At 44.6% G+C, this 26,056-nt stretch overlaps 1 protein-coding gene across 3 annotated transcripts in view; it reads left to right on the top strand.

The window, feature by feature from the left end:
* The window catches only part of lama2 (laminin, alpha 2), an 89,943-nt gene that overhangs the window by 33,387 nt on the left and 30,500 nt on the right, over window positions 1-26,056 (top strand). Inside the window, exons 15-36 of one of the 3 annotated variants that reach the window (XM_052052493.1) lie at window positions 927-1,028; window positions 3,117-3,328; window positions 3,485-3,596; window positions 3,835-3,948; window positions 5,748-5,875; window positions 8,275-8,361; window positions 10,959-11,170; window positions 13,707-13,813; window positions 14,462-14,737; window positions 15,463-15,643; window positions 17,651-17,787; window positions 17,898-18,029; window positions 18,136-18,240; window positions 18,323-18,466; window positions 19,754-19,930; window positions 20,014-20,199; window positions 20,281-20,399; window positions 20,490-20,607; window positions 21,095-21,247; window positions 23,590-23,714; window positions 23,905-23,991; window positions 24,137-24,192. In XM_052052493.1, coding sequence (XP_051908453.1) covers window positions 927-1,028; window positions 3,117-3,328; window positions 3,485-3,596; window positions 3,835-3,948; window positions 5,748-5,875; window positions 8,275-8,361; window positions 10,959-11,170; window positions 13,707-13,813; window positions 14,462-14,737; window positions 15,463-15,643; window positions 17,651-17,787; window positions 17,898-18,029; window positions 18,136-18,240; window positions 18,323-18,466; window positions 19,754-19,930; window positions 20,014-20,199; window positions 20,281-20,399; window positions 20,490-20,607; window positions 21,095-21,247; window positions 23,590-23,714; window positions 23,905-23,991; window positions 24,137-24,192 — 3,070 coding nt within the window. Of the gene's footprint in view, window positions 1-926; window positions 1,029-3,116; window positions 3,329-3,484; window positions 3,597-3,834; window positions 3,949-5,747; window positions 5,876-8,274; window positions 8,362-10,958; window positions 11,171-13,706; window positions 13,814-14,461; window positions 14,738-15,462; window positions 15,644-17,650; window positions 17,788-17,897; window positions 18,030-18,135; window positions 18,241-18,322; window positions 18,467-19,753; window positions 19,931-20,013; window positions 20,200-20,280; window positions 20,400-20,489; window positions 20,608-21,094; window positions 21,248-23,589; window positions 23,715-23,904; window positions 23,992-24,136; window positions 24,331-26,056 lie in introns of all 3 variants that reach the window. The other 2 variants (XM_052052491.1, XM_052052492.1) reach the window with 2 other exon arrangements.

The following is a 26,056-nucleotide window of genomic DNA, read 5'->3' as shown; positions in this document are numbered from 1 at the left end:
CTTCAACCCCCTCCCTTGTATGAGCCTTCAAGTTGCAGTGAGAGGAATAAATTCTGCCATCATGCTGACACAGCTTTGTGCTATCTACTGTAAAGCCGGTTCTGGATAGGTGACAGAAATACTCGCGCTCTTATTACATTTAGACAGCAGATAAAGTTTTGTGAATGAGAAACCATCGATCACGAGTTGAACTGTAGTACTCTGACTTTACTACTTTGGAGGTTAGATGACTCTTGGTAACAATATAATTGGAATAATATGTTGAGATTTTTCCATTGTCACTTTTCAATATTATCACTGTTTTTAAAAAAAATTCTCAAATATAAATGCATCTAAAATCAATCAATTAAAACGTTTTTTAAAGGGGAAGTCAACACAAAAATGTTTTTGCTATGCGGTCGCACTCGTCTGATATTTAAATATTGTGTTTGTGGAATATGAATGACATTAACATGAACATTTATATCTTCTTCTCAACTCTAATATCCATTGCCTTCCATACAAACATACCCCAATTACCTTAAAAGGCACAGAAGTCGTGCATCCAGCAGCGTGCGATATCACCCACCGCGTAACCCTCTCTGCCTTTTAATATCAGGCATTTAAACCACGTCATTAAATATTTGTTTCCTTAACGGCTAGGATTCCAAAGACATTTTTCCAACTGTCGTGAGCATCATCAGTATCGCCCCGCATATTTGCAGTGTCAGCAAATCCCGCTAAATTGTTTATCTAATAAACAGACATACCCAGACAATGCACAGTAATTGGGAATCCAATGGCGAGAGTGATGTTTCAGCACATTGCTTGTGCTGCATGGAAATGGCGGGGGGGGGGGGGGGGGGGGGGGGTGTTTGTTCATATTTTTGTCTTATAATAGAAAAAAGTGTCTCCGTGTTTACATTTTTTTTTCTTGTTGTTGTCAGCTCCTAGCCTATGGAGGGACCATGGTCTACACTGTGTCTTACACTATTGATCAGCAGGACCAGATTATTAGAGTCACTTCGGAACCAGACCTAATCATTGAGGTAAATCTTCAATCGCATTATCCCCAAAGACTCGAACATTAAATGATTTTTTTAAAATGGCTACATCCACATTTGGTAAAATAAAGGCTTGATGAAGTGAACTCTCTTTTGGCTTTGGCCCTTTAAAACTACACAAATGACACGGTGGATGTGTGGACACACGCACAGCACTAAATACAGATAGCGTGTTGATGAATGATAGACTTATGGCAATAAAACAATCTATTTTTTTTTTTAATCATCCGCCAGTGGTGATAGCAGCAATAGGCAAAGCACAATAGTTTACATAACTTGAATCACTAAATTGCATGCACTACAACGCGCGCTGCAAATTGCAAATTGTTTTATTAAAATACTTAAAAGCGGATGCTAAATAAAACCATTGCAGGATAGTGGGAGGGAGAACCATAAAATTGAAGCAAATGATTTTTTTTTTGTAAAATAAAAGGCAGACAGCACTGAATAAGTCCTTTAATTAGAATGAATGAAGACTAATTGGATGATGAATGGTCGAAGCAGGACAGGGAAAGGCAGAAGTACAGAAAAAGAGAGTGAAGGAAGTACAATCAGCTAATGTTATTTAAAGACATGTCAGCGAGAGTGACGGACTGGGGAGGAGGAGGGGGAGAAAAGGAGAGAGACAAGCGTCGGCCTCGTTGTCAACAAAAAGCTGCTCGCAACGATGACAATAACGAACCACCTACATGCTGTCAAGCTGCTCGTGGTCTCTCTCTGTCTGTCTCTGCTGTCTGTCTCACCGAAATCAAACCTTGCACCATGCGGGATTTGTCTGACAGCCACCAGTGAGGATGCAAACGTGTGAATTGGATGCATCTGGAATGGATGAATGGACTTTCAGTTTGTATTTGTTCATTCCCACGTCTTTTTGACCGATACAGCCACCTCTCTTGTTCAGCTTTGCAGGGAACCGGGACTCATAACAAATGACTCCTCATGTCCAAATCAAATCATGTCAACAAATGTGGTCAACAGAAGCATGTTTTGGGAATGTGGGCGGACACTGGAGTACCTGATGAAAAACACTCAGACTGTTCGGCGGACACGCTAACCGCCGTGCATCCTTAAAATCAAACGAAAGACAATTACGGGCCATGTATCCTTGCCTTGTGGCTTTTCAGCATTAGGCCGCATCGCTAAATAATTCAGTATCTCTGTTGATGTTGATGTAAATCAAAGTATCATATTTCCTCAAGTAGTGGCCATACCTCAAATCGATACCGTGTTCAAATTAGTTACAGAGTATGTCATTACTTCAGTCGAACAAATACTTGCATCAGATACATTCAGGATGGGCAAAGGAAGGCACGAGGGCCACGTACAGCCCGCTGTGCCCTTTAGAATTGAGTTTTTTTGGGGGGGAGCGGGGGGGTTAATTTCCATTGTTGGAAGAATTCCACAAGTATGTTTAGCCATTATACTTCCCACTCACATAATTTGTGGTGTGGAGCCGACGCAAATCCCCCCAAAAAGACATTTATTTACCAAAAGGAAAAATAAGGCATGTGGAAAACTCCAAAGACTCAATGAACAAAGTCCCCCGAAACAAGATTCAAAGTCACAAAGATGGTCAACAGATTCACCGTAATAGGAAATATGACATGACGAGGGAACTAACCCAACACGGAGTGAAAGAAAGCAGCGAACAAGTTACAAAGAAATTGTCGAGACAAAATGCCACCTCTGGACAAGAGACCGGTGGATTTAGGGAGATAATTGGCTGACACAAGGAACGTGTGGCAACGAAAACCTAACGAGCAAACGAAACATGAAAAAAAATCTCTCTCTCTCTTTCTCTCAATTAGTTGTTATTTAATGGCTTATTGGAATGATGGGCTGACATTTTTTTTTTCCCAGCCCTCCCTCTCCATCAGCGGTTGTCACTCTGTGTTAAGCGCTACATGCGTTCTCAACCACGGATCGGCACATACGAGGCTCGATTCACTTTCCAGTGAGCCTGTTCACAAAATCTTGCCAGAATTTGCAGTTCTTTCTGTTTTCTTCCAAGGTCATTTGGATCTTTTTAAAGGACAAAACAAACTCGAATGACGCATTTTCTCTCTCCGACAGGGCAGCGGGATCAAGATTATAGACAGACGGTACGGACGACCCGTGTATCCGTCCTCACCGAGCGTCAATAGCATCGCTCTCCTTCCTGAAAACTTCCTGGTTTCAGACACTGCTCAGCCAGTCAGTCGCAGGGATTTCATGACCGTCTTGGCAAACATGACCAGATTGATGGTCAGAGCCTCTTACAGTACAGAACCCAGTGCTGTGTACAGGTATAGGAACACCTTCAGTCAACGGATCCCGCATGATCTAAAATGACAATTGTGTTTTTGTTTCCCCGACCCCCACCCCTACTTTTAGATTAGCATGCACTTAGTTGAAACGAACGCCGGTTTCAAAAGTTCTCGCGTGTTTGTGTGTTTCTCTAGACTGCACTTATTCTCCATGCAAGTAGCTTATCCCTTTGCCCAAGGAGAGCGGAAAGCATCGGCTGTTGAAATGTGCTCTTGTCCACCCGGTTATGCCGGAACATCATGTGAGGTAAACGCATTGAAAGCAACTCCTCATTAGCTCGACATTAGCACCTCAATATTAGCGATGTCTTTTACCCTTTGCGGGAGTTTGGAATAAATGTCTCCCGAAAATGATAAACCGGTAAATCAATTCGTTGACTCAGGCACGAGTGCATAGTAGAAGTAAAAACCTAATAAATACTCCGCCATTTCAGCAATCGAGAAAGTCACTCCATCTAATTTCCACGTTGAATGGGTCCTTTTAGGCTTGTGTTGCTGGATTCCGAAGAGTGGGTGGAAACCTGTACAACGGAGTGTGTGAAGTGTGTCATTGTCACGGCCATTCTGAACAATGCCACCAAATCACAGGGCACTGCCTGGTAAGTTCAATGTCACCCCCCCCCCCCCCCAAAAAAAAGCCTAAGTACGGACGCGGATGGAGAAACGATTATGATACGAATAAGGACGAAAGGCTATCCAGGTCGTGGACGGAGGGTGACAAAATAGGGTGAAGTGCCCATCTTTGGAAACAGACACCACCTAAAGGCCGTTTGAGGGAATGCAGATTCATACAATCATCACCCATACACGCCCATATCATCCAGGCCGCTGTACACATTAGCATACGCGCGCAGACGCAAATATGCGCACACACAAGCGCCGTGAAGTGTGTCATGAACGGCAGAGAACGAACGCGGTGGCAGATTGGTGGATTGTTTCTTTTTTACTCACTCAAACACACCTCGTACACGACGCGAGACAGCTTGACAGTCAATCACTCACACCGACAGACACATACACACACGTTTCCATATTCATTCACAGTGATTGGCAGACCGATCGAGGCCCAAAGCGGAGTGGCTGAATATTCCTTTGGCTCGGCAGGTTAACGCGGCGTGTGCTTGTGTCAGCAGTGAGGAGATATTTGATTTAAACAGGAACTGTACTGGAACACGGGGGACACACATACAGTGCATACTCGCGTGCACACACACTTGTGCACTGCAGCTACTTGACAAGAATAATTTCTGTTGTTTTTTGTTTTTGTTTTGTTTTGTGTTTTTTAACCACCAGCACAAGTGTATTGTTTTAATGTTCCCATTGTATTTATTTATATTCAAATGCAGCGTGTGACAATCATTTCTCACCATTACAACCGTTTTCTAAATTGAATTACCGCCGTGTTTGACTTTCACTAATACTCCCGTTTGCCGCTTGATTATGAAGCGCATCGGTTACAAAGTCCCGGCTCATCTCCTCGAGCCCCAAGCGCTCGGTAACTATGGTAACAAAATGCAATCTGATGCTCATCCTGTACCTCATCGTGAGCCTGCAATTCCTCGGGTTTGTTTCTCCTTTTGCTGTCGGCCTCGTGATCTGCAAAAGTGTCTTGAAGAGAAACCTTAATGTTGTTCTTCTAGTTATTTGTGGAAGGGTTTACCCTCCGTTTTTGTGATTCTGTCAACCATGTTATCGCACACGCATTGAAACATTAAACAAAATACAGTACGTGCATGAATATGAACTCTTCATATATTTCATTTTTCATGATACATTTCTCTTTGCATGTATAAAACATTCACGATCCTTACATCAAAGGGTTTGAAGCAAATAAGAAAATTACCATTTCTTTTCCCCCCCCCCCCAGCTCAAAGGGCTCTCACACTTAAAAATGCACATTGAAGGACGGCACAAAACTGCTGAACAAGAAACCAACATTTAGTGCAAGAGCTTGTTTTGTACATTCCCCCCCCGCCCCCAGAAAAAAAACAACTCACTCAAAATGTCAATATTATTGCGTTAATATTTTTGTCCTGCATATCATTTCAGCCCCACAAAAACTACCCAGTTGTATTATAGGGCAGCACAAGACGTCATGTAAGTGCAACTAAGACATCTAGTCTGCCATCTAGTGGTGAGACTACAACTTAAAACTATAGTTGCCCTCGATAAGTTCGCAGTTCGGTACCTGTGGATTTGCTTATTGACAGATTTTTTCCCCCCCTTCAACTTATAGATCTTTTCCAGTTTTTCTGGGATCTTTTTCTCCCCGTTTTCGTGTAAAATGTATACTCCACATTATACGATGCTGTTGTATGAATGGCAATCGGTGGGTTTATTGTATCTTCAGCCATCTGGGACTCACTGAAAACAATCCATATTGTATTTTTACTCCCAGGACTGTTCCCACCACACCACAGGCCCCCATTGCGACACCTGCCAACCTGGGTACTACGGCAATGCCACTCACGGGTCAGCGACAGATTGTCAGCCCTGCGCCTGCCCTCTCAACATGCCAAGTAACAAGTAAGTTATCTCGGCACCAAAGCTAATTCGAAAAAATTGTCCTGAAACGACTCACTCTCTCGTCGCTGACCTTTGGGTCCTGCGGCACTCAATTGCTTCTTTGCCCTGTCCATCCTCATCATCTTCTCTGCCCTTTTACTTGTTTTTTTTTTTTTTTTAACGGCATCACAGAAAAACAGCCGCTGCCTGATGGTAGAGATCAGAGCAGTTGGTGTAAATGTCATCAACGTTGGGTAGAATCACTGTGAGAGCCACCCAAAATCCGAGGCAGCTGGTGGCTCCATCCCCTGAAAGGAAGTTAAAACCTTTTGGCGTGTTGCCTCTCCGCTGTTCGGCTATAATCACAGCCGCCTTGCTGAAGGAACCATATTACTTGAGCTAATAAATGCTGGGTTGCGCAATGAAAAATTTCATCGGCTTGAAATAGGCATGTGTTCAACTGCTATTTTATTTTTATTTTTTATTTTTTTTATTAACATAAAGGCTTGTAACATAAAAAATGGCAGGGGGGGGGAGATTTGACAGATTCTTCTTTGTCTCACATCCATTATTATTCCAACCAGGTCATCAAAACAAAATACAAACGTAGGTATGGTCAGGCCAAACATCCTGGAAATGTCTGACAAGGATAAGGTTCTGCTGGGAAACAATGTTCTGATAAACCTGCTGCGGATGGAATTTGTGCTTATCTCCTCGGAAGCCACAGTGTTTACCAATTTGGAGCTTCATGCTGTTTACACATCACAGTTTGGATTCACACTGCAGGTCTCAGTGCCCTTCCGGTCGACACACCCCTGTTCAAATGCAAGAGCATGTTAAACAGCATCTATAACCTGTACAGATAAAATGGGTGGGGGTGGGTGGGGGGCGGGCGGGAGCAAATACTGTGGTGCACACAAGACAGCATGCGGAACATTCCGGAACCTTCCTTCATTTGGGGCGGAGCCCGAAGACTATCCCCTGCCAATCAGGGACAGTGATATGTGATTGATTGCAATCCCTGCACCTGAATGACTCCGCCCACTACTTAACCCAGGAAGGTGACATGACAAATGACAAAGGGCATGATACAGACTTTGTTTTTTACTTGCCCTCTTGAACAGGTTGAATTGTTCCCAGTTAAGTTGTTGATGTTATCGCTCACATGAATGTTAGAACAACAACCTGGCATTTGAACAGGAGTAAGTAGAATGTTTAGATACAGGTCCTATTTGTTTGACTAATTCTTTCCAAGTACCTTTTTGGTGATACAGTATCTTTTTTTTTTCTTCTTTCGTGCATAGTAGTAACACCAGTGGACAGCAATTCAAAAGCTGTTTTGTTCTGTATCCGTGCTGAAGGCAAAGTTGGGCAACATTCTTGACAGTGGGTGCTTGCTTGCATGTGATCCCATTCAATGCCACCCGCTGGTCGGCCATTTTAAGTCTCCCAAAAAAAAAAAAAAAAAAAAAAAGCTCTTCAAAAAGTTGAGGCTTAGCCAGAATTGCAGTGCATCAAAACTCACGCGTCTTTTTAACAGTTGTCCACTGCAAAAGTCTTAGCCACTATGCATGGAGGAGTCAGTTACTTGGAAAGTAATGCATGTATTTTTTTTTGTTAAGTAGCAGTATACCCCCCCCCACCCCCCCCCACACACACACACACACACAAACAGCAGCTGAGAATTTTCATGATAGTGGCGATGAGCCTTTTTCAAAGAGCGACACCTCTCTCACTCTCAGCCTGTGCGGCTTCAGCCTTTATATTTGTATTATTTTAACATCGGATTGTCAAAATATTCCAAATGACTCGCACAATTTTTCTCTGGAGCCTCTCCCACAATTAAATTTACGGCTAGAATTTGTTTTACATTTGTATATCTACTGTATATTTTTACATCTTTGCTTTTTTTTTTCCATGCAAATGTTTCATTTTGTTATTTATATTCGGTTGCAGTACAAAGCTTGGCTTCACTTTCTCGAGTTACTGAATGAGCAAGTGTGTCCAAACTTTTTTGACAAGTGCTGCCTATTTCTTCTACTGGGCCAGTTGAGCTCTCACAGTCAGCTAAATAATGACCCAGTCTGAGCTCGGAACCCGAGCCAGCAGAACTATCTATAGTTTATGGAAGTAGGAGGGGGTGACTCGCTCTCACTCGACCTCACTCACACAGCCTTCATTTCGGGTTCACTTTGAGAGGAAGAGTGTTTGTAAAACGCTTTGTGTGTGAATGTGAGAACGTACGAGTGAAAATCGGGACAGGTGTGTCTGTCAGGGACACAAACAATGGCCCTAACTCATCTCTGTCCTCTCTTCTTCATCATCATTCTCACCGCTGGCCTCTCCGCTGTGGGACAACGCCACGGAATTAACAATCAACAACTTAAACTAAAACTTTGGCATCCTGGCAACCGCGACAGTTTCAGCCCAACTTGCCACCTTGGTGAGGGAGGAGACCTGCTGTGTGACCGGTGCCAGCCTGGATACACCGGACCAAGATGTGACAGGTAACACACACGGACACGGCGAGTACAGTTGTACTTGTGCAAAAACGATCCCTAAAATAAATCAATATAATTACTTCACCAGTGTTGGGGGGAGGGGGGGCTACATCACCCAAATTGTGACATCACCGGCACTATAAAAGCTTAATGATGACCTCATATTGTGGCCTGTGAATGTATGTGCTTAGAAGTGATTCAATAAGTATAAAAACCTGCTTATTTGTATTGTTTTTCTTCCGTATATTTCCTCCCATCCGCGGCAGTCAATCAACGACAAAAAATCCTCACTTATCCGATAATAGCCCGTCAGGTCTTTCTCTGTCTCGCTTCTTAAGCTGCCCATCCCTTTGAAGCGGACTTTCTTCTTAATGAACAGCTTCTTTAAGCCTTCCTGACAGTACTCTTGTCAGCTTTATTGTATAAAACCCTCATTTGCAAGACATTCTGAAACACATCGTGAAGGTTGAGCCGAGGTTTTGGGCCCATGCGGCGCATGGAGCTGGTCACTATAAAGAAAAACAATCGCCTTCTTCCATGCATATGAATACTCCGAGACATTTTGATCATTTCTGACTGTATTTGAATACATATTAGCGTAGCGGTAGCTTTCTACGCTTGGCTCATTGATTACGTGTCTGACATTCAGAATCATCAACTTTTAGTTCTATTATAAGTCTGCCTCGCTGTGGATTACTCGTCTGCATGCTATGATGTGGCTGGATGACACATGGGAAGTAAATATAGACTAACCGCCCCCCCACTCCTCCACCCCTTAGGCATGATGGATTGCATTTGCCTGAGGGCAGAACACTTAAAGTTGAAATGTTAAAGTTGTGGCGGCGCGGCGGATGACTGGTTAGCACGTCCGCCTCACAGTGCCGAGGCGCAGGGTTCAATTTTGGCTCCGTGTCCTTACTGTGTGGAATTTGCATGTTCTCCCCGCACCTGCGTGGCTTTTCTCTGGGTACCTGCTGGTCTGCATAGTCCGCATGCCTGGCTGTGTTATCCACGGCAGAAACTCTGAAGTCTTTTTATAAACACCATCAGCCTCAGGGGGTGAGACAAAAAATGACTTGCTGTCATTCCAGACTTTTAATGACAGATGGGGCATCATCGCTGTTGCAGGACATACCAGTGACGAATATGGACTCGTCCCAAAACTGGGCAGCCTGCTTAGTGGAAGTCAACGATGTTCAGTGGGAATAAAATGATTTCACGTGTTGAAGAAAAACATGAGTGTGAACCTGAAATGCAAAAAAAAAAGCTTCAATTAAAAAAAATAGCACAGCTACTTATGCTTAATGCAAAAAAAGCTTCAATTAAAAAAAAATAGCACAGCTAATATGCTTCACATCACCTCTTGCAACCAGTGAGGAGACTTTAATTATAATTGGAATGGTGATTATTTAATTTCTGTACCCCTTTTGTGTAATTGAATCCTCATTCCATGCAAAATAGGACATTTAGTATATAGAAAAAAGGCAAGCATGCGCTCAGGCGCGATCAAAAGAAGCTTTTAGTAGGGAATGTTGTCAAATGCAGCCTGCGCAGTCGTTGCTAAGTGAATCCACTGACAGATAAATTGGCCAAATGTCCCCGTTAACTTGCTCCGAGCCATTATGATTTAATTTACCGTAAAGGTCAGAATCCAAATTTTTGGGGTGGCCAACCTGATTGGACAAGTTGAGAGAAAATAAAAGGCTCGCTTCTTTAAAAGGTCATCAATGCAAGTTGTGCTATTTCTCACTTTGCAATTTGAAATGTGAGCAACGGACGGCAGTTCGTTTGAAGACATTTTTAAATGTCTTCGACATCCTAAAGTAGACGCTGTACTAATTTGTGATTGCATTTGAAGTTCATGAATTTTAGAAAACGGAGAATGGAGTTGCATAAATGGCACAATGAAAACGGCCCTATTTGGAGTTTGACTTTTTTCCCCTCCAGTGCACGCATTAAATTTGCAGCCAATGCCCGAGTCCTGTTTACAAATGTCGCTTCTTTGGAAATGAAATGTTGCCGTTAAAAAGAGAATGCAAAGGGAAGGGATCGCAACAATGAATGTTTTTATATTTTCCCTATGAATTTCTATCTTGCACTAAAGTCTGTTTTTCTTGACACACACACACACACACACACACACTCAAAAGCTAATAAACCAGCCGTATTGAGTACCATAGAGGGTCAGCGGTAATAACGTCTGGCTGCTCTTGACTCTTTCCCACTCGTTGTCCTTTTCCGTTCCCTCCTCTCTAAACTCAATTCTCTCTCTCTCATCTGAAGACTCTTCTCTTCCCCTCTTGTCCCCTTCTAGTCCTCTCATGCACCCATGTCACCCATCCGTCCTTATTTCATCTCAATCCGTCAAACCCCCACCCACCCCCACCCACCCGCTTATGCCATGGAGCAGCACTCCAAGTCTTAGCGTTTGGACTTCCTTTAATTAACAACCAAATAAGAGCATGTCAGCAGAAATGATTGGAACGTACGATTTTCCTTTTCCATAAACAAATGATTCATGTTGCCTATTCAGTACAAATGATAATTTTATTTTATTTTACATTTTTTTACCTGAATCTTCCGTCACTCTGCTTTCCTCCTAGTTGCTCCAACGGGTATTACGGCCAGCCCACTGTCCCAGGAGGTTCCTGCCAGCCCTGCGATTGCCACGGTAACCTGGACCTGTCGACACCCGGCAGCTGCGATCCAATCACAGGCCAGTGTCTGCATTGTCGACATGGTTACGGTGGCGTGGCCTGCGACAGCTGCCATGACGGATTCTTTGGAGATGCCATCACGGCGAAAAACTGCCAGCGTAAGTTAAGAAAAATTTTTTGTATCCAAATTCGGCATCATCTTGAGAAGTTTACCACCCTGCTGTCTGTGGTGTCAACCCCACAAGGAGCCAAGGCCGTTGTCTGCCGTTTGGCCGGCTAGCGGCTGGTGACTAGACATGATAATGCCTTTTGAAGCTCAATTGTTGCAAACCGTGGTCTTTAATCTGAATACAGAAACAGTCAGCGCACCATCTGGGGTGTGTGTGTGCGCGTGTTTTGCTTTTGCCTTATCTTGCTCGGCCGGCTACCGGCGAGCAGCTGCGGAGGTGTGATGTCGGAGCCAGCTGTGTTCAAGAGTGACAAGGCAAAGTCTACCTGTACACAAAAGGAGAGACGCGCGTGCAGATGTTGCTTGTCTGTGAAAACAGACCTGCGTCACCGTTGCCCGCGACGAGCGATAGGCGGGGGCTCCCAGATCGAGCGCAAAGGCAGCTCGTCTTTGCGCGTGAATAATTTTAACTATTAATGTATGTTTGATAGTTGATTGTTCTGTAGCTGTTTTCCCCTCCGCCTTAAGCTAAATGGTTATCGATTCATGGGCCTGATCTATGGCGCTGCTGCGCTGCTGATTGGCTGCTCGTGTCTGAGAGATGGAGGGGTTTGTTATTGATCCTGCGCAAATGACAAAAGACTGGCAGGAATTATTAAAAGACAATATGTCTCTTTCTTTATGGCTCCAAGTCTTAATGAACTTTATTGAGTGGCGCCGCAGAGTTTGGGTCAAGTCCATTTGTGTTCCATTAGACTGTAAAAACGCCACGTTTTTTGGGGGGGGTTTGCTTTGAGGTCAGCTTTCACATCCGTGGCCATTTCTGCCGTCTAAACGTCCCTGCGGTCGACATTAACGCATGGTTTCATTCATTTTTTTTTCAAAGTGAGCCTGCGATGTGTCTGTGCATTCAATAACAATATAACGCCAACTATTTTTCACTCCAGGAAAGGTTTTCTGGACATTGTTGAGCAGATATGTGAATTGTGCCATTACTCTTGTTCCATCACAGGAAATGAGCGCCGACATAGTAATTCAATAACGTAATAAAGGTTCCGTCCTTTGACTTAATGAAGGCTCCGTTGATGCTTCGTAGATCAATAAAACCTCAGGGATTATTTTGAAATAACACACATTTGAACTCTACTCTTGCCCTGGCAGGCGGAGTTCAGTTTTTGGCAAAATGCTTGATTTTTCTCTGTTGAAGCTCAACTATCTGAGATTGCAAATATTCATGACTCTTATTTTCTTAGACAGGCACATGCGCACTTGGCGTACAAAAAAAACCTGGCATGTCTTTATTTAGCCAATTTTGTATTACGCACCCTCGTGGAACCTGACAATTTGGTGACAGGGCAGACTTGACCTAATACGAGTTAAAAGTAGCTCAGTTGGTGAGCAGGTGGTGCAACCTACGCTCATCTACAAAAATACCAAAAGAAAGAACATTCTATACTTTCGACTGCACTCGCTAACCACAAGAAAATATACCAATATTATTGTTTGATCTTATATAAACAGGAATAGGAGATATAAAGCCCCCCCCCCCCCTTGTAGACACGTCTCGCAATCTGCAGTCAAGTCGTCAACTTGAGGCGGATCTGACTTAATAGCTTCGTTTTCTGCAAATAAACAGCCCGTCACTTGACTTGCGATGAACTGACTGATTGCTTCGTAACACGGGATCGTTTCCATGCTACACAAACACTATTATCCGCTCATCAAAGGACAGCGCTGACGAACAACACCCCCCCAAAAGCCCACATTTCAGGCCGCAACAAGGCTCGCATTGTGGCGACCGACAGAATGGAGTCCAGATGGTCCCCCCCAAAGGGTGAAACCGGAGGGGCGAGAGACTGTTTGAGCGAGCGTGTGTGAAACACTTTTTAGATGCGCGTGTACACTTGTCCGCATCAACATTCATTTGCATGTTTGGATGCGCGGGGGTGTGCATGTACTGTTATAGGTACGCGCTTGTCGTATTTGTGTGCAAAGCCCACATGTCTTGTTCCGTGTGTGTGTGTGTGTGTGGACATCTGCTGTAGCCTTTTTTTTATTCCCTCACTTTCTCAGCCCACACTCGGGTCTGTCCTTCTGTCCGCTTCGCATCTAACAGGAGCTGAGCGCGTACATGTTAGACGAGCTCTTCTTCTCTTTAGTTGGATTTTTTTCTTTTTTTGTCAGTGTATGTTCGCGTCTGACAACCTCATTTGCCAGATGGGAGTTCTGGCTTTTAATTGCTCTGCTCAGAGTCTGATTGGCATGTAAGGTACGACTTGCAAATGCACATTTTAAATAAAGTTGAGAATTAGACTGGCTCTAAGTCAAGAGCAGACTTCCAAGGTTTTGCAATCCTAATTTGCACCAGCACTGAATTTTAGGCCCTTTGTCATTTTATATATTTTCATTTGCTCAAACTAGTGGCTGACACTCTAAAGACACAATCAGGGAGAAAAAAAAAAACACCTGAACTCTTAAAATCCACATCATTGATGCAAAATGTGACTCTTCTCCTCCTGTTGCAGCCTGTCAGTGCCATATTAATGGCTCCGTCTCGGAAGTCTGCGATAAGCAGAGCGGGCGGTGCCAGTGCAGAGAAAACGTGGTTGGACGCCAGTGTGACGACTGCATGGTAAGTGTTTTGACATGCACCATTTATATTTTGAGGATGATTGTGATTATTTCATTTTTCATCGTTTCCTCACAATTACACATTAAGTACAAGGCAAACTTGACAGGTTCACTCTCCCCCCCTTCCTCCCACCAAGCCTTAATTACATTTTGGAGTAAGTGCAAGCTTGAGATAAGACGCAGCATATTTTAGATTTTTTTTTTTTTTTTACTGAGCGGTACAGACAATGGAACATACAAATACAAAATAAAAACACCCACAAGCAGCAACGGTAAGGCAAAGCTTAGCTCCCAACTAATTGAGCCACGCCCCTTAATGGACCCATACTCCACTTTAGCGGTTATGACTTTTGACTGGTCTGAACGTAACTCCCCCTCCAAATCAACAGACCAGAGTATTACAAAAAAAAAGCAGAATAGTGGAAGCTGTATTTGTAATTTATTTTTTATTTTTTACTGCACATTGATTTTACAATGTAAATTTTGTGATTTTGATTACAAGTTGAACCAAAGTGAAAGACAACTATCAAGTCTTCTGATTTATTTATGTATTTCTTTTTGTTTTGCCAGTCATGATCTAATTTTTTGGGGGTGTCATGCGCCCACCCCCCGATATCCCCCATTGTGATCTGTGTTGTGATCGGTCCAGCCTAATTACTGGTGGGATGCCGAGCGTCACATGTGCACGGCCTGCCGCTGCACCCACCTGGGCTCCGTCTCTCAACGCTGCGACGTTGAGGGCCGCTGCACCTGTCGCCCGGGATTCGCGGGCATGCGCTGCGACCAGCGTCGTCGCCAAGGTTACGAGAGGCGGGAGACGCGGCGCCCGGTGGAGCGCGTCCCCGTGGAGGCAGTACAGCGAAGATGGGGCAGCCCATCTCGCACCGGGGGTTGTCCTAGGGGCGCGTACTGGCCCAGTGCAGCGGTAACACTGCACGGGAATGACGGTGGCATGAAGCATGGGTGTGTCTATTGCACAGGGGTGTGGAGTTTGTGATTAACAGATCTTCAGAATGACTTAAAAAAAAATATATTAAAATATATATATAATTTAAATTATTTTATAGTTAGGGTCTTTTTTTCCACTTTTTTTTTCCAGTATAAAATCAAACTGAATATTTCACATTTGACATTTTATGGGCTTTTGAAGCTATTCCTTATCGAAGCAAGATTTTATTTTATTAGATTATAATTTGTACCATAACACATTTTTGTTTCCCTGGATGCAGAACCCCTAAAGAAACGTTGGTCGCTGGCGTTATTTTACAGGGAGCAAATATTTCAACCCTGATGTGTGCTTTTGACGTGTCCTTGTTCATTTGTGGGATTTGCATGATTCCCTGTCGGATGACCCAAAAGTGCCCTCTTTTATTTTGTGTTGCGTTTGAGGACACCTGTCAAATCCACAAAGAGAATTAGAGTCAAACTGTTTCTTAGTCAAGCATGTTCAAATAAAACACACATTTGTTTATGGCTGTTTATAACACTCACCTACTGTATATAGTCTGTATTTATTTATGTACAATATACACAACAGTGGTGAGGCAGTACACGAAGACACTCGAGTGTGCCGTGAATTTGGCGATGCTTTCAATCGTTTGCAAGGCTCGCCCTCCCCTTTTGACCTTGTCTGGTCCTTTTTGCCTCCAGGCTCAGACGTACGGCCTGGCCACGGGGGGACAGTGCGTGCCGTGTCACTGTAACTCCTTTGGCTCCAAGTCGTTTGACTGCGACGAAAACGGTCAGTGTCGGTGCCAGCCGGGAGTCAGCGGACCCAAATGTGACCGCTGCTCACGAGGATTCTTCAACTTCCAGGAGGGAGGCTGCACGCGTAAGCAAAGCTAGACTGTCCGGGCAAATTTGGAGGTGGGGGTGGGCGGGGATATCACTCAATACGATGAGAATTGTATCATCGTATGGTGATTTTTCTCGGCGAGCAACACTTTATTAAAATGATTCGTCTAATTTAAAACATTTTTCAGCAGCATGAAAAAAATATATACAAAAGCAATGCAAACTACAAGTATGATGACTAAATCAAGAAAAAGCTCATCGTGTTAGCAACGCATTGCCTTGACAGTTCACATTCAAATCGACTGAATTCAGGTTTTAATTGCACATTCACAATTTTGACCTTAGTTGGGTGAAACGAAACCTTCGTCGTCAATTGTCCTCACAAAATGTCGTTTTGAAACATCCAAGGCTGTCGGCACTTTATAAAAACATAATGATGAAGGTTGGCCGCTGTGTTGATGCCGCCGTGACTGTCAAAATGAACTAATAACCCGTTTTCATCCACTATTATTCACAGAGATAACGACCTTCGTCGGGATAAAGCAGTTCAGATAATGGATAGATGAGCCCATTGGAAAGATGTTTTTGCCAAATTAGCAACACAAACGCGTAAACAGTTTCTCGGACAAATTCAAATGTAGATTTTTATCGGATGTCATGTAGATAGAACGTTACCTCTCCCTCACTTTGTGAATGCATTGTTAATGTTTTATTTTGAAGGCAACGCAATTTGACATTTGTAGACAATACCGTACAGTACTGTATGGGCAAGTACGTCACAATATTTTTCATCCGGATAAAAAGCTATTAAAAATATCTGTGCGGGTAGGTGTGTTTTGAAAAGCAAAACATGATAGAGAGCTAATTGACCAAATAAGCTACTTCAGTGCCCACGTTGGTGCCACCAAAATGCCTCAGGGTACCTATTTCAAGCCCTTAAAAGATTGGTCATGTTTAGGTTGGAGATGCTCAAATGTTTGAGTCATCCACTCCAAATGTTCGGCACCGCGGGGAGCAGGTGTCGCAAACTTGGATTGAGAGTGGCGACTATGAATAGCGCTCCCCTCCCCCCCCCCTTTCCCCCTCCATGTCTGCTTTCGCAAGATGTCAAAGGATGCCAAGCGCAATTGACAGCCAAGAACAAGCGGCAACAATCACAGCCAGCTCAGTCAACGCCGTCATGACAAAATGATAAGCTTCGGATTTATTTGCTTTGGCTCATCTTTAAAGTTTTGGGGATGAATATGATATTTGTGTTTCTTTAATGTCATGGCTAATTAACCGCGAGACAAGTTAGAAGTTAAATAGCCTGCGGGCTAGTGGAATGTCATATCTTTAGAGGAAAATATTTGAAATGAAACAGTGATGGTTGGTACACATGAAGCAGGTGCATGTATAATAATTTGTATTTCATTAAATAAATTGGGGGCAGCCCGGTAGTCCAGTGGTTAGCACGTCGGCTTCACAGTGCAGAGGTACCGGGTTCGATTCCAGCTCCGGCCTCCCTGTGTGGAGTTTGCATGTTCTCCCCGGGCCTGCGTGGGTTTTCTCCGGGTGCTCCGGTTTCCTCCCATATTCCAAAAACGTGCGTAGCAGGCTGATTGAACACTCTAAATTGTCCCTAGGTGTGAGTGTGAATGCGAATGGTTGTTCGTTTCTGTGTGCCCTGCGATTGGCTGGCAACCGATTCAGGGTGTCCCCCGCCTACTGCCCGAAGACAGCTGGGATAGGCTCCAGCACCCCCCGCGACCCTAATGAGGATCAAGCGGCTCGGAAGATGAATGAATGAATGAATAAATAAATTGGAATTTAATTTTAAAACGTAATTGGCCTTGTGTACGATACATAAAGAAGCTCCGGAAATTGTGAAATTGAAAGACACCGTTCAAGGGTTTTTTAAAAATCAGCTCCTTGGAAGGTTCTCAAAAGAGCAACCTTGCATTAGTGATCGTAACGCTGAAATACAAACAACACAAAATGTTCAAAGAATGACGCATTATTAAATCGTACGGGGAACTGACATTTCTCACGGGCTCTGTCGCAGCGTGTCACTGCAGTCACGTGGGTAATAATTGCGACGCCAACACGGGACAGTGTATCTGTCCTCCAAACACGCTTGGCGAGAGGTGCGACCGCTGCGCCCCCAACCACTGGGGCCACGATATCGTGACCGGATGCAAGGTAACGCGACCGCCATACGGTCATTGGGAAAATCAATTGGAAACATATTGCGCCATCAACTTTTAAGTTTTGACTCCATTTGAATAAAGATGTGATTACCCCCCCCGCAGGAGTGCGGCTGTAGCGCGGTGGGTTCAGTGACGCTGCAGTGTAACGTCAACACAGGCTGCTGCCGTTGCCATGACTCCTTCAGAGGAGAGAAATGTAACGAATGTCAGTTGGGCTACAGAGACTTTCCTCAGGTAAACGATATGAACTCTCAAATTTGTGTCCGGGTATTGTCATGAAAATAAAAGCGATATTTTCATTCGAGGCGCCGTCTTGAGTCTTTGTGACCTTCCCCGACAGTGCACCTCATGCGAGTGTAACATCTCCGGATCGGAAAGTGAGACTTGTGACTTTGAGCGAGGAATTTGTGCCTGCGCCGATCGAACTGGGAAGTGCGGCTGCAAGGTTTCATTTCATTTTTATTTTTAGTAAGTAACTTGACATCAATTACCGTCAATGGGCGCGTGTCTTTTATTCGTTCTTTCAGGAAAATGTAATGGGACACCACTGCGACCGTTGCAAGCCCAACACTTTCGGATTGTCGCTGCAAAATCCGCTGGGCTGCAGCAACTGTTATTGTTACGGCCTGACGCAGTCCTGCACTGAGTCGCAAGGACTGGTCAGGATGTGGGTGAGTAGACACTCTCTGTGTTGACATATTGAACTGAAAAAAAAAAAAACTGCAGCCCGTAGTGTCCGTCTGAGCTACAGTATAGAAGCTTAATAGAGTTCACATCCTGTCATCCCCCAAAAAAATACAATCTCCCCGAGAGCCTCATATCAACACTTTAAGACTTCAGGGATATAGAAAAAAAAAAAAAGTCTGAGTGGCATCGGATGAATCTATTTTTGAAATCGCTCCACTCAACCGCATCCCGCAGTCAATAATGAAGCCCTGATGTCATTCGCGGAACTCTGAAATGAAAACAAATAAAATGGGAGACGGGGAGGATGAAAAGTACTTTAATTTACTTCGGGCTGTTGATAATAACTCAAATATTATTCACACATCAGACGGCAATAGTGCAACAGTAACAACACTTGGAAACACTTTCATTGGTTTACAGCGGACTCTGTCTGCTATTCCCGGCTGTGAAAAAGCAAATTTCTGCAAATAATTGACGCTACCTAAAATGGCATTTTAATTATTCATTCATTCATTCATCTTCCTAACCGCTTGATCCTCACTAGGGTCGCGGGGGGTGCTGGAGCCTATCCCAGCTGTCTCCGGGCAGTAGGCGGGGGACACCCTGAATCGGTTGCCAGCCAATCGCAGGGCACACAGAGACGAACAACCATTCGCACTCACACTCACACCTAGGGACAATTTAGAGTGTTCAATCAGCCTGCCATGCATATTTTTGGAATGTGGGAGGAAACCGGAGCACCCGGAGAAAACCCACGCAGGCCCGGGGAGAACATGCAAACTCCACACAGGGAGGCCGGAGCTGGAATCGAACCCGGTACCTCTGCACTGTGAAGCCGACGTGCTAACCACTGGACTACCGGGCCGCCGCATTTTAATTAGTAACAGTTTAAACCATAAGAACACTTTAGTAATTCGGACTCTTACAAATATCTTGGAATGAATGAACATGTCACTGCACTGAATCAATTTTGATGGGCGGTCAGTTTTTTTTTTTCTACAATAGTTTTAATTGATGCAATGAAAAATTGAACTTTTTTTTAAGTGTCTGCCCACCCATGAAGAGTAAATTTGCACTTCCCCCAAAATATTTTGTCAACTGTCTATAAATGTTATTCCCCCTTTCTTGACGATGCATACATTGCAGTTGTTTTGATATAGCCAATTGCAGTTTTTTTTCATGGCTATCGTCAACTGGTTTATACATTCAAAGTGTGCACCAAAACACCCCCCACCCCACCCCCAACCTCCGCCGTACGGTTTGCATTGCAGCTAACGCTGAGGCCAGAGCAGACGGTTCTTCCCCTGGTGGATAAAAGCAGCATTGTTGAGACCAAAACAGGAGTAAGCTTCCAACACCCGGAGATCCTCGCAAACTCCGAGCTGGTCACCACAGTTCTTTCTGAGCCGTATTACTGGAAGCTACCGCAACAGTTCCGAGGCTCCATGGTAAGAATCGTGGCTGTAATTTTCTAGTTCTGTGGTGATATGGTCAGTGATCAACCCCCCCGCCCCCAACATGTTCCCATTAGATCACAGCATACGGTGGGAAGTTGAAATATGCCGTGTACTACGAGGCCAGAGACGAAACTGGGTCCTCCTCGTATGAGCCCCAGGTCATCATTAAGGGCGGAGCGAACCACAACATCGTAATGACACGCCAAGTAGCGGGACTCCAGATTGGTCAGCTCACACGGCACGAGATTGACATGACGGAGGTCTGTTCAGGCTACGGGGGATTCAAAGGCGCTGGCGGTCGATATTTGTTGTATTTAACTCTGTTTTGTTTCCGTCTCCAGCACGAGTGGAGGCACGCCGACGGACGGCCAATGACGCGGCGGGATTTCATGGATGTTTTGTTCTATGTGGACTACGTCCTTATCAAGGCATCACATGGCAACCAGATGAGACACAGCCGGTAAAACACGCACAGTCAAAATATATCTGACGTATCCAAACTAAAGAAATATGCATTATTTTTTATTTTTTTATTTTGTGGCCATTGCAGTATTTCCGAGATAAGTCTCACTGTGGCAGAAGCAGGTATACCCAACAGAGAGAACGAGAAAGCCTACCAAATAGAAAAATGCGACTGTCCAGTCGGATACTCTGGACTGTCTTGTGAGGTGCGTCCACAACCAACTTCATGAGGGCCCGGTTGGTCGCTGCCGTTGTTCTGAAAGTATTTTGAAAATGGCCGTTTAGCGCAAAGCCGAAGGAGCAGATGGCTCTTTAAAAGGCCTTCATTAATTATTGCTCAACACTTGGGGAAGGAGTTGCATATCTGTGCGCGCGCGCTATTGTGTGTTCCAAAGTCACCAAGGGGGAATAACCCTTAATTGGCTTCATGTGTGAAAGCCGAGGTCAACGGTCGCCTTGAGAAATAGCAATTTAGGATAATTATGAACCCATGAGTAGTGTTGTCTTCGCTCTCTGCGACTTGCATTAGCGTTCATATTTCATTATGACCGTGGGAATACATGTTCTCACACACACACAAAAAAAATATCTGACGCGCCGCAAGGTCCTTGTACCTCGCCTGCTTCATTCAGTCTTGCCTCATGTCTTTTGGTCTCTCTGTTTTTCAATGTCCTTCTGTCTGTGGTGATGCAGGAGTGCGCGGCAGGTTTCTACCGCCTTCGCGGCGGCTCGCAGGCATCTGCTCCGGCCTCCAGAGTCCCCACTGCTGCGGGCATGGGCAGCTGTGTTCAGTGCCAGTGCAGCGGCCACTCGACCACCTGTGACCCTGACTCCTCCATATGCCAGGTAACTTGTGCCAGGTGTGTGTGTGTGTGTGTGTGTGTGTGTGTGTGTGAGAGACACCTTTGGGCTCGAAGCTGGAAGAGAGATTAAGGTGAGTCTAAGGAAAGAAGTTTAATTAGTCTCGCTGTAATGAACACAAACTGGCTTATTCATATTTCATGTCATTCTGTCGCTCTTGATCGGGGCCCAAAGGGACCTCAAGTAGGAATGTGAATTTCACAGTCCAGAAGAGTCCTGGCGCAGGTTGTTGTTTCACCCTCCAGATTGTAGAAAATCTCACCTCTTCAAATATTCATTCATTTCATTCATTCATCTTCCGAGCCGCTTGATCCTCACTAGGGTCGCGGGGGGGGGTGCTGGAGCCTATCCCAGCCGTCTTCGGGCAGTAGGCGGGGGACACCCTGAATCGGTTGCCAGCCAATCGCAGGGCACACAGAAACGAACAACCATTCGCACTCACACTCACACAGAGGCACAATTTAGAGCGTCCAATCAGCCTGCCACGCATGTTTTTGGAATGTGGGAGGAAACCGGAGCACCCGGAGAAAACCCACGCAGGCCCGGGGAGAACATGCAAACTCCACACAGGGAGGCCGGAGCCGGAATCGAACCCGGTACCTGCACTGTGAAGCCGACGTGCTAACCACTGGGCTACCGGACCGCCTCCTCTTCAAATATGATTCGAGTATTATACTTTGTAATACGCATGGCTTTTTAGAAGACGGTAGAACCATCTCGGCCAATATGAGAAGAAAGGTAATGATCATCATGGAGAAGTCCATATAAATTGAAGAGTAAAGTCGAGCCTTTTCGTGATGGGAGTGTCGGAATCCTTGCTTCCGAGCACTCAATCCACTCTCTCTCTTTTTTTTGTTCATTTTGTTTTGAAGTCATTTGCCTCGCTTCTTTTTCCGTTCCCTTTCGCCTTGTTTTCTTCCTACCTCAGCTCTGCCTCGCAGCCATTTCTGCCTTCCTTGCACGGCCGTGTTCATTGCGCCTTCGGTAACGGCGTCATTAGAATTTTCTAACCGAGCGAGCCAAATTGAAAACCCTAAATGAGTTTGTTTCTGGGGTAATTAGCAGTAACGAGGAACGCAGGAAGTTAATGGGAATGCAACTTCCTGTTGCAGCTGATTGAAGGACTCATTTTAACAAGTCACGACCCTGCGGCGGGGGCGGGGGGGAGAATAATGCTCTTAACATCGCTCAATCCGAGAACCCAAATATTAGCAACGCATTCATGTCCGTCACGTTGCAGTGTTTGGAAACGACAGCCGCGCATCGAAAAAGGGATTCTGTGTATATTCAATACTCATCATACGCGTGTGTGTTCATTGTGACTATTCTGACAAAGACGGCGAATGAACTTGTATCAGCATCATTCACCTGTGCTTGAAGAAGAAGCTATTTAGACTGTTGTGTGACATGCAGGACAGGCAACAACAATATTTCCCGCCTCAACCTAAAAAAAATAATAAAATGCAAGGCGGCCTTGAAATGGGCTGAAAAGAAATGAGTTTTCTTTCACTGCTTAGGCGGCTGCTTCTACAGTGGACAGTCGAGGGACATGAGTATTGTCGGTCTCATAAATATGACAAGATGGTCTGAAATTTGCTATCAAAGCAGATGTGAACAATCATTCATTCATTCATTCATTCATTCATTCATTCATCTTCCTAACCGCTTGATCCTCACTAGGGTCGCGGGGGGTGCTGGAGCCTATCCCAGCTGTCTCTGGGCAGTAGGCGGGGGACACCCTGAATCGGTTACCAGCCAATCGCAGAGCACACAGAGACGAACAACCATTCGCACTCACACTCACACCTAGGGACAATTTAGAGTGTTCAAATCAGCCTGCCACGCATGTTTTTGGAATGTGGGAGGAAACCGGAGCACCCGGAGAAAACCCACGCAGGCCCGGGGAGAACATGCAAACTCCACACAGGGAGGCCGGAGCTGGAATCGAACCCGGTACCTCTGCACTGTGCAGCCCACGTGCTAACCACTGGACTACCGGGCCGCCCAGATGTGAACATTGTCCATTAATTTCGTTTTGCAAATGTGCATCAAGGGTTGAAAAAAAAATGGCTTCGTCTGAAATGTGAATATCTGAGTAACGACTTTAATTGGACAGGATTCCTGCTGAAAAATAAGCCTCATCAAACACATTTACAACCATCATTCAAACGGATCGACATTTGATAACTCGGTTTGATGGAGTTTGAGCATGTCCTCGCACACAAAATGCCTTTTCATTGCTAGGCGTCACGCAACGTTTCTTTTCTTCCACAAGAATGGGCTAAGTTATGTTTGTGTGTGTGTGTGTGTGTGTGTGCGCCGCAAAGAACTGTCAAGACAACACAGAGGGGGATCACTGCGAGCGCTGCGCTCCGGGATTCTACGGCGTGGTCCGAGGATTCCGTGACGACTGCAAACCTTGCGCCTGCCCCCTTACTAATCCTGGGAACAAGTACGTGTCGTCCGTTTGTTTCTACTGATGTTAATGCCTCTCTTTTACTCATCCAAAAAAATGGTAACATTAAAAAAAAAAAATCATCTGCCGTTATTCATTTAGAGTCTTGTTCTACTATTTCAGCAAATTGTGTGCTTTGCCATTGTCCCACGTTGCTATAACGGAACGCAACTCTTTTTGTGTCCAGTTTTAGTCCATTCTGCGTCACCGAAGGCTATGATGACTACCGTTGCACAGCCTGTCCTGAGGGATACGAGGGGAAATATTGCGAAAGGTCAGAAGCAACTTGACCATGTTACCGATTTATTTATTTTTTTCGGGGGACTTACAGTATGTTGCAAAAAAAAATTATATATATAAATATAATATATATATTTTTTTTAAATGATGGAAACTCACCATTTTCCTTCCCCATCCAGGTGTTCCACCGGTTACTATGGTAACCCTCAGATACCTGGTGGGCGATGCGAGGAGTGTAAGTGTTCCCCGTGGGGGGCCTTGCCCGAACCATGTGACACTGTCACTGGCCAATGCCAGTGCACGTTCGGGGCCTCGGGGAGGTCTTGCGACCAGTGCATGGAAAGGCATGTGTGTGGACCATCTGGGATCATCTGTAAGGACTAACGCACAGCATTTGATACACTCATGTTCTTTGTGTGCGCCTTTTTTTTTAATATATCAAAAAAAAGCATGCTTGTGTAGAATTATTATATTTTTGGAATGTTTTTTTCCATGTTGTCTGGTGAAACATGTCCTTGGGATAATTTGATATAACTTTATTTGACATGTAATTAAAATCAATGAAAATATCTAAAGCTAATTTATGAAAACCAAAATTATCATGTAGTTCTCGTCGGATGCTTTCCAGTAACAGAAACCGCAATCTTTGCCCACAGGCATCTTCCCTCAGCGCTCGTTTTTTTATTTTTTTTTATTTCTCCTTCCAATCGTTTCTCTGCAGCCGCCGAGAGCCCAGCGCGTTCACCTGATCTTGCCATTTTACTTTATTTAGCCGAGCTAGTGCAAATGAGCAGCTTTCACCGGTTGCCGTGGGAGACGGAGGGCTCTGCATCAGAATTGAAATTTCAGTCATTTAGGCAATAATTTCAATGTCATTTGGTGCTAATTTAAACTTAATATGAGCATAATGGTGGGGCCAATTTAGTTCCATTAGCTTGTCTTGGTGTGTGTGTGCGTGCGTGTGTGTGTGTGTGTGTGAGAGAGAGAGAGAGTATAGAAAGAACTTTGAAAGACAGATGCTGATAAGAAATTGCCGTTAGCCGGTTGCAGAGGTGATTGCGCGACACGTCCAGGTGCCAAGCGTGTGTTCATGCTTTAGCCTGCCCTGTTCCCCCCCCCCTCAACCATAATAATAAGTCCTGATGGGTCGCATGGATCAAGGGTGGGGGGGTTTGCTTGTTCCTCGCTAGCCGAGCCCTCCGCTTTGTGATTCTGAGCCATGGAGACTTGCTAACAGTTTAGACCTGATAGACTCTCAACGTAATACTTTTACCGTGTCACTTGTATCTACAACACAATTTGAAAAAGCCTTTCACAGCCCGCAGACTCATACTGCTGCACTACGAATATTTAAATTTTCCCATTTAAAAAAAAAAAATATCCAACCATATTGGATTTGACTGCAGATTGACTTTCAGAAATCTAAATGACAACATTTGTATCTGCCATTAAAAAACAAACAGCTCACATTAAGGTAATGGATGATTGCATGTCGTGCGCGTTTTGCAGTGAGCAGCATGTTTTCGGTGAAAAGCAAACATAAACCTCTCATTATTCATTATTCTACATCATACTTTGTTATTCAATATTGCGCGTGTTCATTTAATAACGGACGTGATCATTAAAAGATGACTTTTTTTGTGCTATTTTCTGCTAGTGACACATTGAACGGGATTTTCTAGTCTTTACACTCATTAAAAGAGGGATTGGTTGTATTTATTTTAATTGTCTGGAGATTTTTTTTTTCTGTTTGCTTTTGTCTGCATGGGCGTGTGTGTGTGTTGCCGCACGCTCTGGTTATGTCATAGATTGATAGAGTAGAAAGTGTTTCGCTTTAATTTATCTTAGATCCCCCCCCCCCCCCCCTGTCAGAAATTTTAATTTCAGCCATAAATCAGCCCCTGGCTGCAGAGAGGCAAGAAACCCCTCAAACAGTACGCAAGCGCACACATTGTGCTCTGCGTGTGTCTGAATGAGTCCCCTGATGGGCAATTTATGTGCATTCTCAGCCTGCAGTATGCGCTCATAACAGGTGCGCTTAGCTCCCTGCGCTCTCACACGCTCAGGTGTTCAAATGATACTCTTATGGTCGGTCCCTA

This window comes from Hippocampus zosterae, chromosome 19 (genome assembly GCF_025434085.1).
Source record: "Hippocampus zosterae strain Florida chromosome 19, ASM2543408v3, whole genome shotgun sequence".
NCBI lineage: Eukaryota > Metazoa > Chordata > Actinopteri > Syngnathiformes > Syngnathidae > Hippocampus > Hippocampus zosterae.
This window is presented reverse-complemented; position numbering and strand designations above follow the sequence as displayed.